Consider the following 17,060-nt stretch of genomic DNA (forward strand, 5'->3'; position numbering starts at 1 on the left):
GGGGCAATTTATACATACTGAAGTGGGTCTACCCAGTTGGGACACTTTCTGGCTCAAGGTACCAGACTCAGTGGCGAAAATCCATTAGGGATGGCATGGTGGCAAAGTGGTTAGCGTTACTGCCTCACAGTGCCAGGGAGCACTGTGAGGCAGTAGCCCGCTTCCGGGCTTGGGTGACTGCCTGTGTGGAGACTGTATGTTCTCCCAGTGCCTGCATGGGTTTCCTCTGGGTGTTCCGGTTTCCTCCCACTGTCCAAAGATGTACAGGTTAGGTGGATTGGCCATGCTAAATTGCCCTTTAATGTCCAAAGATGTGTAGTTTAGATATATTGGCCATGCTAAATTGCCCCTTAGTGTCCACAGTTGTGCAGGTTAGTTGGATTGGCCATGCTAAATTGTCCTTTAATATCCAAAGATGTGCGGGTTAGGTGGATTGGCCATGCTAAATTGGCCCTTAGTGTCCAAAGATATGCAGTGTCTGGGGAATTAGCAGGGTAAATACATGGGATTAAAGGTATAGGGTCTGGGTGCAGTTGTGGTCGGTGCAGGTTTGATGGGCCAAATGGCCACCTTCTGGGATTCTATGATTCTAGGCCAGATGACCAAAAGCTGGTTCAAAGGGATAAATTTTAACCTAAAGGAGAACAGTGGGGATGAGAGGTGGAAAGGTGGAACGAGGCAATTTCAGAGCTTAGGGCCTAAGCAACTGAAGGCATGGCCACCAATGGTGAAGCAGTTAAAATGAGGGATGCTTCAGAAGTCAGAATTAAAACACCAGCACGCAAAGGCCAATAGCAAACAAGCCTGTTACACTGTGTCATTTTTTGTTTGATTGATAATTGGTATCAGAGGCAGAGTCACTGGAGAAACACTTGCTCTTGCTCATCAGTTTACTTGCCTCTGTTTCTTTCATGCCACTTTGCTAAGGAAAGTTAAACATCAGTCACTGCTCATTATCTGTTCGCTGTCTATGATGAGCGATGACTCGCTCCAGGTCCACTCAACATCGCTGGGTGAAGAGAAGCTGTCACCTCCTCCCCGGCTTCCCAGAAGATGAATGGCTGACTTTGCGAGCCCAGTAAGGTGTTTGCCAACTCACAGTCGCTTCTCCATGGTGTCTCTCATCAGAGCAACCCCAGCGTGGCAGCAAGTGAAGTTGAAGATTTATTCACTGACTTTCATAGTGCTAACCAAGTCTGGGCCTTTCCAGTGTTGAATGTTGAGGAATTAAATATTCATTGTGAGCATGTGAATGATCAGTCTTCAGACTGGTAATCTGCTAAGTAACAGCAACAAAACGATAATTAATTCCAATGAAAATTGATTTCAAGGCATTTCTTTTTCTATGGGAGCTCTTGTTGATAATATTCTGTTTCATATGGTTTCACGCCCCCATGTGTTATCGTTCAATGTCTATTGGCTGAAGCATTATAGTAAGGCCCTTGCAGGTGGCTGCAAATGATCCCAACATTATTTTGAAGATGAGCAGGGAGCTCATCTGTGTCTTGTCCAATACTTGTCCCTCACCCAACACTGAAAATAGATTATCATGTCATTATCACCTTGCCCTTTGTGGGACCTTGTTGAGCACAAATCGGCCACTACATTTCCTGTATCCTTCAAATTTATTCATGGGATGTGGGTGTAGCTGACTTGCCCAGCATTTATAGTCCACTTCTAATTGCCCCTGAGAGAGACTGGTGGTGGGTGAGCTGCTTCCTTGAACTGCTGTAGTTCACGCAAAGTAGGCACACTCACAGTGCTGTTAGGGAGGGATTTTGGCCTAGCGACAGTGAAAAACAGCTGATGTGTTTCCAAGTCAGGATGATGAGTAACTTGGAAGGAAACTACCAGGTGGTGGTGTTCCCATGTACCTGTTACCCTTATCCTGCTAGATGGAAATGGTCCTGGGTTTGGAAGGTGCTGTCAAAAGATCTTTGGTGAGTTCCTGCATTGCACCTTGTAGCTGGTACACATTACTGAGTGTCAACGGTGGAGGGAGTCAGTGCTTGCTGATGGGGTGCCAATCAAGTGGGCTGCTTTGTCCTGGATGGTGTCGAGCTTTTTGAGTGTTGTTGGAGCAGCACTAATCCAGGCAAATGGAGAGTATTCCATCACACTCCTGACTTATGCCCTGTGGGTTGTGGACAGGCTTTGAGGAGTCAGGAGGTGAGTTACTCGCCACAGTATTCCTAGCCTCTGACCTGCCCTTATAACCACAGTATTTATACCAGTTCAATTCAGTTTCTGGTCAATGGTAACATTTTCAGGATGTTGATAGTGATTTGATTGGATTTATTCTTGTCACATATTGTAATGAAGTGAAACATATTACTTTCTTTGTGACTATACAGACAAAGCATACTGTTCATAGAGAAGGAAAGAATATTACAGTCATAGCTAGGGTTTAGAGAAAGATCAACTTAATAAAAAGTTGGTCCATTCAAAAGTCTGATGGCAGCAAGGAAGAATCTGTTCTTGAGTCGGTTGATACTGTGTTTAGTGGATGATTCAAAGAACAAAGAACAGTGTAGCACAGAAACAGGCCCTTCAGCCCACCAAGCCTGTGCCGACACAGATGCCTCTCTAATCTAATATTTTCTTGCTTTACGTGGTCCATATCCCCCTATTCCCTATCCAGATGTCCCTTGAATGTTGTTATAGAATTTGCTTCCACCACCTCCTCCGGCAGCGTGTTCCAGACATTCACCACATTTTGTGTGAAAAACTTGCCTCCTACATCCCTTTAAAACTTTCCCCCTCTCACTTACAACTATGCCCTGAGTAATTGACTTTTCAACCCTGGGAAAAAGACTGACTGTCTACTCTATCCGAGCCTGTCATAATCTTGTAAACCTCTATCAGGTCCCCCCCTCAACTTCCAATGCTCCAATTAAAACAATCCAAGTTTGTTCAGCCTTTCTTTATAGTCCATATCCTCCAAACCAAGCAACATCCTGGTAAATCTCTTCTGCATCCTTTCCAATGCATCAGCATCCTTCTGGTAGTGGGTGACCAGAATTGTACACAATACTCCAAATGGGGTCGAATCAAAGTCTTATACAGCTGCCACATGATTTTCCAATTCCTATACTCAGTGCACCGACTGATGAAGCCAGCATGCCATACACCTTCTTGATTACCTTTTCCACCTGAGTTGCCACCTTCAGGGATCTGTGGATCTGCAGACCTAGATCCCTCTGTATGCTAATATTTCTACGGGCTCTATCGTTTACTGTATACTTTCCTCCTGCAGAAGACCTTCCAAATTGCGTCACTTCACATTTGTCTGGGTTAAATTCCATTTGCCATCTTTCGGCCCACATCTCCAGCTGATTTATATCCTGCTGTATCCTCTGACAATCCTCTGACTACCCACCACTCCTCCAATCTTTGTATCGTTTGCAAATTTACTAATGAGACCACCTACATTTTCCTCCAAATTATTTATATATATTACAAACAACAGAGGCTCCAGCACTGATCCCTTTGGAACACCGTTTGTCACAGACCTCCAATTAGAAAAGTACCCTTCCACAGCTACTCTCTGCTTTCTATGCCCAAGCCAGATTTGTATCCATCTCATAAGCTCACCTCAAATCCCATATGACTTCACCTTCTGTATCAGCCTGCCATGAGGAACCTAATCGAAAGCTTTACTAAAGTCTATGTATACAACATCCACTGCCCTGCCCTGGTCAATTTTTTTTGTCACTTCCTCAAAGAACTCAATCAAGTTTGTGAGACACGTCCTCCCCTTCACAAAACCATGCTGCCTATTGCTAATAAACCTATTCTCTTCCAGATGTGAGTGCATCCTGTACCCAAGAATATTTTCCACTAATTTCCCCACCACTGATGTAAGGTTCCCAGGCCTAAAGTAATTTCCTAAATTGTCTCTCCTGCCATTCAGTGATAGTCTTAACAAGGTGTGATGGCTAGGTTCTTTCTTGTTGGAGATGGACATTGCTTGGCTTGTGTGATGCAAACGTTACTTGCCACTTGTTAGCCTGAGCCTGAATATTGTGCTGCATTTGGCCATGGGTGCTTCACAATGATGAGACTATTTCAGAAGTATTTCACTGGCTTTGGCATCTCCTGTATGTAAGTCCAGGTTCTTTCAGTTCTCTCTAACAGTTTACTCAGTGCGGCAGGGACCATGATCTGTATCAAATGCAGATGACTCACTCATAGTCATAGTTGCCTTTCTTTCTCAGATTTGATTCTTGGCTTTAATTGTGGCACAGCAATTTGCACACCCACATAGTAGGACAAACCCTGTAACGTGCTTCAAATTGCACGGTGGTTCAGTGGTTAGTGCTGTTGCTTCACAGCACCAAGGACCCGGGTTTGATTCCCAGCTTGGGTCACTGTCTGTGTGGAGTTTGCACATTCTCCCCGTGCCTGTGTGGGTTTCCTCCGGGTGCTCTGGTTTCCTCCCACTATCCAAAGATGCACGGGTTAGGTTGATTGGTCATGCTAAATTGCCCCTTAGTATCAGGGGGACTTGTAGGCTAAATATATGGCGTTATGGGTACAGTTGGCGGTGCAGGCTCAATGGGTCAAATGGCCTCCTTCTGCACCACAGGGATTCTATGATTCTATGGGGAATTTCACAGTAATTTCATTACAGTGTAATGTAAGCCTTACTTGTGACTATTAAATAAATATTTCTGTCCTCCCCTTACCTTGTTCATAGGTAATAATTGACCAGACCATGGTCATCATGTTATGCTGACCTTCCCTTTTAGACACAGGTACTCCCTGGGGAGGTGAGGAAGCAGCAGAAGTCAGTCCCATGATCATTGAGAATTCAACCGCTCTATGGTGAAAGAAATTTGGAGATTGTCAGTTCTGGGTGTAACATCAAATAGAAGAGCTCAAGTTAAACTGATATTATTTAGATTAACTTTATCTAAATAGCTAAAAGATTTTTAACTCCTGCAGACACTTTAAGGCGTATACAGCAGCAGAATTGGCTTTGAGGAACAATTGGACAGGCTGGGGATGTTTTCTCATTGCTGAGGAGGGATTTAGCTGGAAGCGTATAAAATTATGAGGGGCTTAGTGTGGATAGGAAGGACCTATGTTCTGGAGAGCTACATTTGGTTTGATTTGATTTGATTTATTATTGTCACATGTATAAACATATAGTGAAAAATATTGTTTCTTGCACACTATACAGCCAAAACATACCATTCATGGAGAAAGAAAGGAGAGAGTGCAGAATATAGTGTTACGGTCATAGCTACGGTATAGAGAAAGATCAACTTAGTGCGAGTTAGTGACACAACTAAGATTTACTGTGATTGGCAGAAAGATTAGAATGGATTGAGTGGTATTTCTTTTCACCGGGTGGGTATGGAGGGGTGGGGGTCTGCAACTCACTGCCCAAAAGGGAGATCCAGGCAGAAACCACCATCTCATTTTTGGATGCGAACCCCAAGTGCCATAACAGACAAGGTCACTGACCAGGAGCTGGACAGTGGGTTAGGCTGGATATCTTTCCTTGGTCTTGTGCAAACTGGATGGGCAGAATGGCCTCCTCCTGTGCTGTATGTTTCTATGATTCAATCCTGCTGTAAGGTCAGAATGCTACAATTGGTCTCAGTACCCACAACCCCCCCCCCCAAACCCCCAAACCCAACGCCCTTATTGGCAACAGAAAATGGCCAAGGCTCCTGCTCCTGATTAGTAATTATGCTTTGTCCCATGCTACCCCGACTACAACATGATCCAAGAAGACTTCATAGAATCATAGAATTGGCTTACAAATATATCAACCGTTCCTTCACAGTCGCCAGGTCAAAATCCTGGAATTCCCTCTCCAACAGCATTGTGGGTCACAACATGTGGACTGCAGTGATTCAAGAAACCTAGAAGGTGGGAGCAGAAGAGGCCATTCAGCTCTTCAAGTCTGTTCTGCCATTTATCATGATCATAGAAAAATCATAGAATCCTAGAAATCCCAGAGTGCCGAAGGAGGCTATTCAGTCCATTGTGTCTGCACTGACAACAATCCCACCTCGGCCTTATCCCCATAACCCCACATATTACCCTGTTAATCCCTGTAACCTATGCACATCGGGATACTAAGGGGCAATTTAGCATGGCTGATGCACCTAACCTGCACATCTTTGAACTGTGGGAGGAAACCGGTGCACCCAGAGGAAACCCATGCAGACACGGGGAGAACATGCAAACTCTGCACAGACAGTAACCCAAGCTGGGAATCAAACCCAGGTCTCTGGAGCCATGAGGCAGCAGTGCTATCCAATGTGTCACCGTGCCACCCAGGATTAGGCTATTGAGTTGGACAGTCGTGGCTGATCATCCAACGCAATAGCCTGAGTCTACTTTCTCCCCATAACCTTTGGTCCCATTCGCCCCAAGTGCTATATCTAGCTGCTTCTTGAATACATTCAATGTTTTGGCATGAACTACTTCCTGTGGTAATGAATTCTACAGATTCACCACTCTTTGGGTGAAGAAATATCTCCTCATCTCTATCCTACATGATCTACCCTGAATCGTCAGACTGTGACCCTGGTTGTTGACACTTATAAATCTGTTTGGACTTTAAACTCGCATTGTGGGACTTCTTTCTATGGACACTCCCACCATCAGGAAAATCCTTCCTGCATCTACCCTGTCTAGCCCTGTTAGAATTTTATAAGTCTCTGTGTGATTTTATAAGTCTCTATAAGATCTCTATGTGAGGATCCCCTTCTCATTTGTCTGAACTCCAAATGAAAACAATCCTAACCTAGTCAAAGTCTTCTCATACATCAGTCCCACCATCCTCAGAATCAGAAGTCAGCTCACCACCACCTTCTCAAGTGCAATTGGGGATGGACAATAAATGCTGGCCAGCCAGCGATGCCCATATACCACGGATGAATGAAAAATAATCCCTACAGAGCAGAAGAAGGTCTTTGACTCATCAAATCTGCCCTGACTCTTAGCCATAACCCCACATATTCACCCTACTAATCCCCCTAACCTACACATCCTGAACACTAAGGGGCCATTCAGCATGGCCAATCCATGCTGAATGGGAGAAAACTGGAGAACTCGGAGGCAACCCACACAAACACAAAGAGAAGGTGCAAGTTCCACACAGACAGTTACCCAAGGCTGGAATTGAACCTGGGTCCCTGCTGCTGTGAAGCTGCAGTGCTAACCACTGTGCAGCCGTGCCACCCACCCAGTCTTCTTTATAGACTGTCATCTTCTCTGAGGATCCTTGGCATTACTGACTTGTGACTCGATTGAGAGACTGATGAGATATTTATCCTGATCAGGAGTTCAGTTTTTAACAAATCATTCCGAGGATATGAGCATCACGACTAGGGCGACATTTATTACCCATCCATAATTGCCCCGGAGAAAGTGGCAGTGAGCTACCTTCTGGAACCACTACAGTCCCTGAGATGTAGGTGCATCCACAATGCTGTTGGGGAGGGACTTACAGGATTATGACCCAGCGTCAGTGAAGAAAAGGACGATATATTTCCAAGTCAGGGTGGTGATTGGTCTGGAAGGGAACCTCGAGTTGGTGGTGTTCCAGGTATCTGATGCTCTTGTTCTTCTAGGTGCTAAAGGTGGCAGGTTTGGAAGGTGCCGTAGGAGGAGGCTTGGTGAGTGCTGCAATGCATTTTGTAGATCGTACAAAAAGCTGCCATTGCGTGTCAGTGAGAGAGGGAATGAATATTGAAGGAGGTGGATGGGGTGCCAGTTGAATGGGTTGTTTTGTCCTGGATGATGTTGAGCTCTTTGAGTGTTGTTGGAGCTGCACTCATCCAGGCAAAAGTGGAAAGTATTCCATCATACTTCAGAGTCGTACCTTATAGATGGTGGACTGGCTTTGGGGTGTCAGGAGGTGAGTTACTCACCATAAGATTCCTAGCCTCTCACCTGTTCTTGTGACCACAATATTTATATGGCTGGTCCAGTTACGTTTCTGGTCAATGGCAACACCCAAGAATGTTGATGCTTGTAATAACTCCACGGAGGCAAAAGTCCTGATACAAGGTTACTTTATTAACACCTTACACAGCCAGCTCTCCAGTTGCTCCCTGCTGAATGCAGGCTGGGAGCCTGACACACCTTCTTTAAATAGGGAGCATGAAACTCCCTGATTTAGGGACTCTTCAGGTAGTTCATACTCTAGCAAGCCAATCTCATTAGCCTGGCTGAAGTCATCACAATGCTGGAGGGCTTAGTGATGATGGATTGGATTTTTACATAGTTGGGATGACTTGGGAGCCCTTCAGAAACGGTGGGTTGGTCCTGATTCCAGGATTCCTGATCCCAATCCTGGGCTGTCTGATTTTCAGAAGAGTCTTTAAGGGTGGAGGCTGGTCCCTGTCAAAAGTTCACATACAGCATTCCTGATTTGATCAACTTCATCAGATAGGCATACCCTACTCCTCTAATTTTCATGGAGCTGGCCAGGTTTTTAAGCAGTCGTGGATCACAACTCCTCATAGGAGTTGTGAACCATTGTCTGTGTAAAGGGATCCTTTAAAAAGTCAGTTCAAGGGGTCCTCCTGTTCTTGTAACCACAATATTTATATGGATGGTCCAGTTACATTTTTGGTCAATGGCAGCCCCCAGGGATGTTGATGCTTGTAATAACTCCACAGAGGCGAAAGCTTTAGAGGTCCCCTTGGCCAAATTCCACCCTCACCTCCATTCACTCTCCACAGTCCTTCTCACCCCGAGCTCTGCCTTTCACTCACGCCTTATGTCCCCTCATCACCTCCAATGCCAAGTTATTCCATGCCCATGAACGCACTCTGCACTGAATAAAACCAGGCAATACCATGACAACAGTGCGTAAAAAAAAGTTTTTAAAAAAGTAATCCATTCATGACCTTCTACTATGTTACAAAAAGTAACTTTACTCAAAAGCAATGAAAATTGTCCATCATTCAGTCCTTTTAAGTAACTAAAATCACAAGCCCTTCAAACTGCTTAGACTTGTGTAAATAAACATGGCGAAATTGACTGCAGAACTCAAGTCTGAGTTATCATTCAAACATTTATTTTTCTCTGGGATGCAGAGTGATGGTTGGCTAGGTTTGGAGTCAAGCCTCAATATGTATACCTGGCTGAGAACCCAGGCAACCATTATTTTTTTTGAAACACCCTAGTGTACTTCGCAAGCCGCTCAGTTCAAGGCAATTAGAGGAGGGCAATAAATGCTGGCTCAGCCAGAAACACTCATTTCCTGAATAATCCTGAATGAACAGAGAAAAAAGCACTACAGGCTGCATCCTGATTTCATGATCCCTGGATACCCCAGTGGCAGATGGAGTGGGATAATGGAGGACAATTTGAAACCTCACTGTCCAGAATCAGTCATGAAGAATCCAGGCTGAAGGTACCGATGCAACATGTGCTGTCATGACACTACCATTTTGCTATGGTCAATTTTAAGAGGAATTATGAGGGACATAGGTGGGGTAAATAGCAAGAAATTTCTCTCCTTACTAGAGGTGGCAGTAACCAGGAGGAATTGATGTAAGGGGCAGGAGATTTAGAGGGGATTTGAGGAAAAACCTTTTCACCCAGGTGGGAGTCTGGAACTCATTGCCTGAAAGGTGGGAGAGGCAGGAGCCCTCACAACATTTAGATGTGCATTTGAAATACCACAGCATACAAGGCTACGGATCAAGTACTCGAAAATGGGATTAGAATACATAGGTGCTTGATGATTGGCACAGACATGATGGGCTAAAGGGACCCTTTCGGTGCTGTAAAACTCGATGAGTTTATAACTAACTCCATGCCAGACCAGGCATCAAAAATTCAACTTGCCTGTTCTATTGGTTCAGCTACTCAATGAGCACCAATGGACAATGCGTGATGGCAATGGTTAACATCTATTCTGGTAACACTATCTGTGAAGCTCACAGTGAAAGATTGGATTACATTCCAAGCTAATAATTTTGTGAAATGAAACGCGAGAAGACAGTTGAAGATTTGGGTTTGAATTCTTCAGGAGAACTTGAAAACAGATGCACAGGCGTTGGAGTAGAAGGTGAGGGGAAATAGCAACAGACACAAACAGTGAGCGAGTATGGTTTAGTTTAAAGTTTATTTATTGGTACCACAAGTAGGCTTACATTAACACTTCAATGAAGATACTGTGAAAATCCCCTAGTCGCCTGTTCGAGTACACCGAGACAGAATTTAGCATGGCCAATGCGTCTAACCAGCATATCTCTTGGACAGTGGTAGGAAACCTATGATGTGGATGTGCCGGCGTTGGACTGGGGTAAACACAGTAAAAAATCTGACAACACCAGGTTTTAGTCCAACCGATTTATTTGATAGTAAACGCACAAGCTTTTGAAAGCTTGTGCGTTTACTATCAAATAAATCGGTTGGACTAAAACCTGGTGTTGTCAGACTTTTTACTGTAGGAAACCTACACAGACATGGGGAGAATGTGCAAACTCCACACAGACAGTAACCTAAGCTGGGAATTGAATCCAGGTTCCTGGTGCTGTGAGGCAGCAGTGCTAACCACTGTACCACACAAATTCCGCCCAGAGAGATGTTTTAGGTTCCTAAAGGATGAATAAATATCTGTGGCCAGGAGAGGCCAATGGACTAGGTGTGGGGGTTGGAGGATGAATGGGGTGGGGAATGTTGTTGGGAGGGAGGCTTAGAGAATTGAGAGGGGATTGGGTTAGAAAATAAAACTGAGAATGCCAGAAAGGTTGAATGGAACCATACAAAAGTTCTGAAGGGAACTGAAGCAGCTTGGTTCAGTAACTCTGCTCTGTTTTGTCTTGCAGGATGACTCATCAATGTTCTTCCAATTTGGGCCATCCATTGAGCAGCAGGCTTCGGTGATGTTGAATGTTATGGAGGAGTATGACTGGTATATCTTTTCTATCGTAACAAGCTACTTTCCTGGGTACCAGGAGTTTGTCAATAAGATTCGAAGCACTATTGAAAACAGTTTTGTGGGCTGGGAGATGGAGGAGGTCATGTCTTTGGATGTTTCAATGGATGACGGGGAGTCCAAAATCCAGAACCAACTAAAGAAGCTTCAAAGCCCCGTCATCCTCCTCTTTTGCACTAAGGATGAGGCCACCTACATCTTTGAGGTGGCCGAGTCTGTCGGCCTCACTGGCTATGGCTACATCTGGATTGTGCCCAGTACCGTCACTGGGAATACGGATATTATTTTGCCTGAGTTCCCAACGGGATTGATTTCCGTCTCGTACGATGAATGGGATTATGGGCTGCCAGCCAGGGTGAGGGACGGAGTGGCCATTATCACTACTGCAGCCTCGACCATGCTGGCTGAACGCCGGGAAATCATGGAACCCAAAACCAGCTGCTACAGTGTGCAGGAAAGAAGGGCTCATCAATCAAACACCTTGCACAGGTAGGACCTGACTCTGAGCTTCTTAGATTGTCACTACTGTACAATTGGCAAGTATTGAGATCCATCACTGAATTGCAAGTGATTTTTGGAATGCGTTAATGGTATGTACAAGGCATGGCGTATGCGTAGCCTCATAAAACATGCAGTGTCGATGTATTTGCCTCTTTGCACTCGTTAACTTGCTGTAATACTTTCACAAGATGGCATTCAGCCCCATCTCAGGATTGCCAGCAGTAAGTATGGTTGGGTGCCACTCCCAGCACGTGGCACCATTTTGTCTGGCCATGGTGGGACTACCTCCTCAGCCTGGAGTTACCACAGGAAGGCAGGGTTGGATCTCATAGCTAGAACCTAATTTTGCAATCACCCCTGGTCATTGACGAAATATCGCAAATGCCCAAAACCCTTTCCTTACCATCATTCGTCAATGAAACCCAGATATCAATCCTTGGATCGATACCTACAATCCCACCAATCTGGGTTCCCACCATTGCTGCTTCCAGGGTTAAGCAGAGTTTGATAAGGAAATGGAAGCAAAATGGGAGGCCCATGAGAGAACGGACATACACAAGAAATATACAACTAAGCTCGGATATGGAAACTGGACACTGGGCCCAACTCTTTGTCAGCAATTATTCCCAATCTGGGAAAACTGTCCCAATCATGCTTGCTCATTGTTCCATTGTCCCTCCAACCTCCCTGTCCCGAATTAAGTGGAGAGGGTTATTGGATTAAAGCTGTAAAGCCAACCATTCAAATCAAGAAATGGTGGTTTTACAGGAGGGTGACTGACTGGCATTGTGGTGATCCCATGTAAAATAGGAAGAGACAAAAAATAGAAAAAAACAACCAACTCTTGTCTCTTCAATCCCTTTCCTTCTTTCATCTGCCCAAACTTCCTGAGCTACTCAGCCAGAAGTGCAACCCACAGCCCCACAGCTCTCTGTGTGAAGACATTTCTCCTGTCCTCTAGTTTAAATCTCTTGGGTGGGATTTTTCCGGTCTCGTTCGCCCCAGGACTGGAAAATCCCACCCAAGGTCAACAGACCTTTGCATGGTCTGTGTCCTGCCTGCTACAATTCCTGTGATGGGCAGGATGGGAATGTTTAATGTTGTATCCATGAAGCATTGATATTGTCTTTGGAGCTAATGAGAAAGGGTTCTCTTCTATCTCAATCTTTCATGATTTAAAATACTCCTAGGATATCTACCCAATAACATGCCTTGTTCCAATGAAAAAAAAGGATTCAACTGCAAGTTTTTGTTTGTATTAAATGTTCTTAAAGCAGGTAGCATGCCAGTGAGAATATCCTTTACTTTCTGAAGTGAAGCCCAATGCTGTACATACTACTCTGAGATCTTGTAAAATTTTTCTGTATTGTAGGTATGTTTTCAATACTCGTTAGGGTGCAAGAGATAAGAATCAACCAAGATTGAAATTCCTTTTCATTGAGTTGGTTTTGTTGACATTTTTTGACATGTGAACTTGCAGGTAAGGGTGCCTCCAACCTTATCCAGGAACACAAGCCAGAATCAGGGGCAATTCTCTTACTGGTAACTGAGGGGTTAATTCACTGCTTTGGCCTTCTCTGAACTGCTTTTTGGATCTGTCTCTGAGGAATGACTCCAAATTGGCCCTTATACTTGGCAGAACAGGCTACTTATAATTTTCCTTACACTCATTGGTTTTCAGAAAGCATCTGTCTTTGTTGTGCTTTGCTTACCTCTGAACTTGTCCTTTGAAACTGTGGCACATTGTGAAAGCGGCAACATTTTGCTTCTTCAAGCACAGTAATGATTGATAACCATGGATCTTTCAGTTATGGTCAAGTTTAGCAGTGGCGGGGAATGCCTTATGATTTCCATTTAACCATTCTGAGCTCTTTGATTTTGTTAATCAAATTCTGCTTTTTGGTTTTGATCAAGCAGTCCAAGTTTCTAACTCAACTGTTTGGTCTCCTTTACAGATAGGCCGGAGTTCTCTGGCTGTTCATGCTGGCCTGAACTTCTGGTCCTACTGATAGCGCACCCCCGCCATAGGTCTCCCGGTGGCTTGGGGTGCAATCAGTGAGAAATCCCGTTGACAGTGGGGGGACCAGAAGATCCTTCCACTGGCAAATGGAGTGCCACCACCCACTGCTGAGAAACACACTGAGTGGAGGCCAGAGAATTTCACCCCACACTCATAAAAATGTTAATTCCAAAATTTCAAATTCCTTCAATAGGGTCATTACCAAACCAGTACATCTCATAGCAAACCCTGGTAGAATGTGATGTAAACAGGTTGAAAATTTCCCATTCCACCCAACATGGGAATCATAGCAGGCGGGACAGAAAATTTGGCTGACCATTTAAAGTTCTGTTGAGCTCAGATGGGAATTCCTGGTCTTGGTATGGCCAGAAAATGCAACCTCTGGTTTTTTTCTATGTAGTACCAATGCTTCTACCCTTCATTTGAATTTATTTGAAGCTTCTCTGTGATATGATTACATGTAGGTAACCCACAAAAGCCTGACCATTATATTTACAAGATTGACAATAGGTCAAACAACACCTTGGAATTAGGGCTGCGGTGTGAGTCATTGATTTTATATTGATCGGAGAAGTTAACCTCTGTTATTTTATTGTAGAATGTTCTGGTGCTTTTTCGGTAACATTCTGCCCCTCAGTCCCTATCTTCTGCGAAAATTGAATTCCCAAGGTGCCAGCTCCTACCAAGTAGTTACACTAAAAGTGAAGCCTGAATGGGACCTCAATATAATTCAAAATGGCAGATATATAATTTCACAGAATCGTTATGGTACAGGAGGCCATTCGGCCCATCGTGCCAACATCATCTCCCCAAACGAGCACCCCAACTTAGTGCCACTCCCCTGCCATTGCCCTGTACTCCCTGGACATTGTTTCCTTTCAAATAATTGTCTAATGCCCTCTTTAATACCTTGATCCATCCTACCTCCTTTGGGAGCATCGGTTTAATGTGTTTCTGCAGGAAAATATGACGACTAAAGGCACAACTTAGGAGCAAGACCACACAGGAAATTGTAAAATATTGTAATACTATAATTGATTGTAAATTGGTTCAATGTTAAGCATGAAAATAATGTAGCCCCTATGCAATGCTTGTTTTGTCTCCCATATACATGATATTTACGAGGTTCTGAAAAATGAATCCCTGGTGGGCAAGGTCCTGAGCTGAGCCAGAAAGTATATTTCAAAACTGGGCCAAGTGGTTATAATGGAGGAGGCCCAGGTCCCCTGGTACTGGCAAGTTTGGATATTTTATAATAATGGTCAGTGCTGGGACCGTTCTACTGCCCTTTGGACCTGGGACAGGCTTGAACCTCAGCCAGGGAGTCAGTCGTCATGACTAATCCAATCTGTTAACCCCTACTCCCCCACTGTTCTAAAGGTGACGCTCCCTGGCTGAACCTGACAATGATCCGTTCAGTGATCCTGAGCCCTAATGGCAGATGTCCCTACCCAGAATGCACTATGGGCCAGAATATGCCTTATCCATTTTAAGAACATAAGAACATAAGAAATAGGAGCAGGAGTAGGCCATCTGGCCCTTCGAGCCTGCCCCGCCATTCAATAAGATCATGGCTGATCTGTCGTGGCTCAGTTCCACTTTCCCGCCCTCTCCCCATAACCCTTAATCCCCTCTCTTATCAAAAACCCATCAACCCGCTTCTTAAAAATATTTAGCGAGGCAGCCTCCACCACTTCAACGGGCAGAGAATTCCAGAGATTCACCACCCTTTGAGTGAAGAAGTTCCTCCTCAACTCCGTTCTGAACCGCCCCCCCTTTATCTTGAGGCTGTGCCCCCTAGTCCTACTGTCTTTTTTGAGCGGGAAGAGTCTTTCCACCTCTATCCTATCCATCCCATTCATCATCTTATACGTCTCAATGAGATCTCCCCTCATTCTTCTAAACTCTAACGAGTACAAGCCTAGTTTATTCAGCCTCTCCTCATAGCTCAACCCCCTCAACTCCGGTATCAGCCTAGTAAACCTCCTCTGCACTCCCTCCAAGGCCAAAATATCCTTGCGCAGGGTGACCCACAGGGAAAAGGGGTTTTGCGTATCGCAAGAAGTCATATAGCCAGTGCATAATTATATCGCAGAATAACAAAACATGCAACAAGTAGTATCGACTAAAATACACCAGTGCACTGCCAATGTGTTGGAATTATATTTTATAAAACTTTCATTCTTTCTTCTGATAATCATTGTAGACACAACAGCACACAAGTGAATATGAATTTTTCTTCATTCAATCTTTGGGGCAGCACGGTGGCAAAGTGGTTGGCACTGCTGCCTCACAGTGCCAGGGACCCAGGTTCAAGTCCAGCCTTAAGTGACTATCTGTGTGGGGTTTGCACATTCTCCCCGTGTCTGCATAGGTTTCCTTTGGGTGCTCCCACAGTCCAAAGATTAGATAGATTAGCCATGCTAAATTGTCCCTGAATGTCCAGAGATGTGTAGGTTAGGGAGATTGGCAATGCTAAATTGCCCTTAATATCCAAAGATGTGCAGGCTAGGTGGATTGGCCATGCTAAATTTCTCCTTGGTGTCCAAAGTTGTGCAGATTAAGTGGATTGGCCATGCTAAATTGCCCATTAGTGTCACAAAGATGTGTAGATTAGGTAGATTGGCCCTGCTAAATTGTCGCTGGTGTCCAAAGATGTGCAGATTAGGTGGATTGACCATGCTAAATTGCCCATTAGTGTCAGGGGAATTTAGTAGGGCAAATATGTGGGGTTGTGGTAATAGAGCCAAGGTAGGATTATGGTTGTTGCAGACTTGATGTGTTGGGTCTGTACTGGGCAAGGGCTGGGCGGTAGTTGTAGAGGGTTGTTTTTCCAAACTGGAGGCCTGTGACCAGTGGTGTACCTCAGGAATCAGTGCTGGTTCCATTGTTATTTGTCATTTATAATAATGATTTGGATGAGAATTTAGTAGGCATGGTTAGTAAGTTGCAGATAAGAACATAAGAACATAAGAAATAGGAGCAGGAGTAGGCCATCCAGCCCTTCGAGCCTGCCCCGCCATTCAATAAGATCATGGCTGATCTGTCGTGGCTCAGTTCCACATTCCCGCCCTCTCCCCATAACCCTTAATCCCCTCGCTTACCAAAATCCCATCAACCCACGTCTTAAAAATATTTACCGAGGCAGCCTCCACCACCTCAACGGGTGGAAAATTCCAGAGATTCACCACCCTTTGAGTGAAGAAGTTCCTCCTCAACTCCATTCTAAACTGCCCCCCCTTTATCTTGAGGCTGTGCCCCCTAGTCCTACTGTCCTTTCTGAGCGGGAAGAGCCTCTCCACCTCTATCCTATCCATCCCATTCATCATCTTATACGTCTCAATGAGATCTCCCCTCATTCTTCTAAACTCTAACGAGTATAAGCCTAATTTATTCAGCCTCTCCTCATAGCTCAACCCCCTCAACTCCGGTATCAGCCTAGTAAACCTCCTCTGCACTCCCTCCAAGGCCAAAATATCCTTGCGTAAGTACGGCAACATTAGTGGACAGTGAAGAAGGTTATCTAGGATTGCAATGGGATCTTGATCAATTGGGCCAGTGGACTGATGAATGGCAGATGGAATTTAATTTAGATAAATGCAAGGCGATTCATTTTGG

General features: G+C 44.6%; 1 protein-coding gene across 1 annotated transcript in view; it reads left to right on the forward strand.

Moving 5' to 3' along the window:
* LOC145361800 (glutamate receptor ionotropic, NMDA 2B-like) overlaps positions 1-17,060 on the forward strand; it is a 255,399-nt gene that overhangs the window by 86,015 nt on the left and 152,324 nt on the right. The window contains exon 2 of the mRNA XM_080217780.1: positions 10,812-11,410. Coding sequence (XP_080073906.1) covers positions 10,812-11,410 — 599 coding nt within the window. The remainder of the gene's footprint in view (positions 1-10,811; positions 11,411-17,060) is intronic.

This window comes from Carcharhinus amblyrhynchos, chromosome 35 (assembly GCF_965287045.1).
Source record: "Carcharhinus amblyrhynchos chromosome 35, sCarAmb.v2.hapA, whole genome shotgun sequence".
NCBI classification, from domain to species: Eukaryota; Metazoa; Chordata; class Chondrichthyes; order Carcharhiniformes; family Carcharhinidae; genus Carcharhinus; species Carcharhinus amblyrhynchos.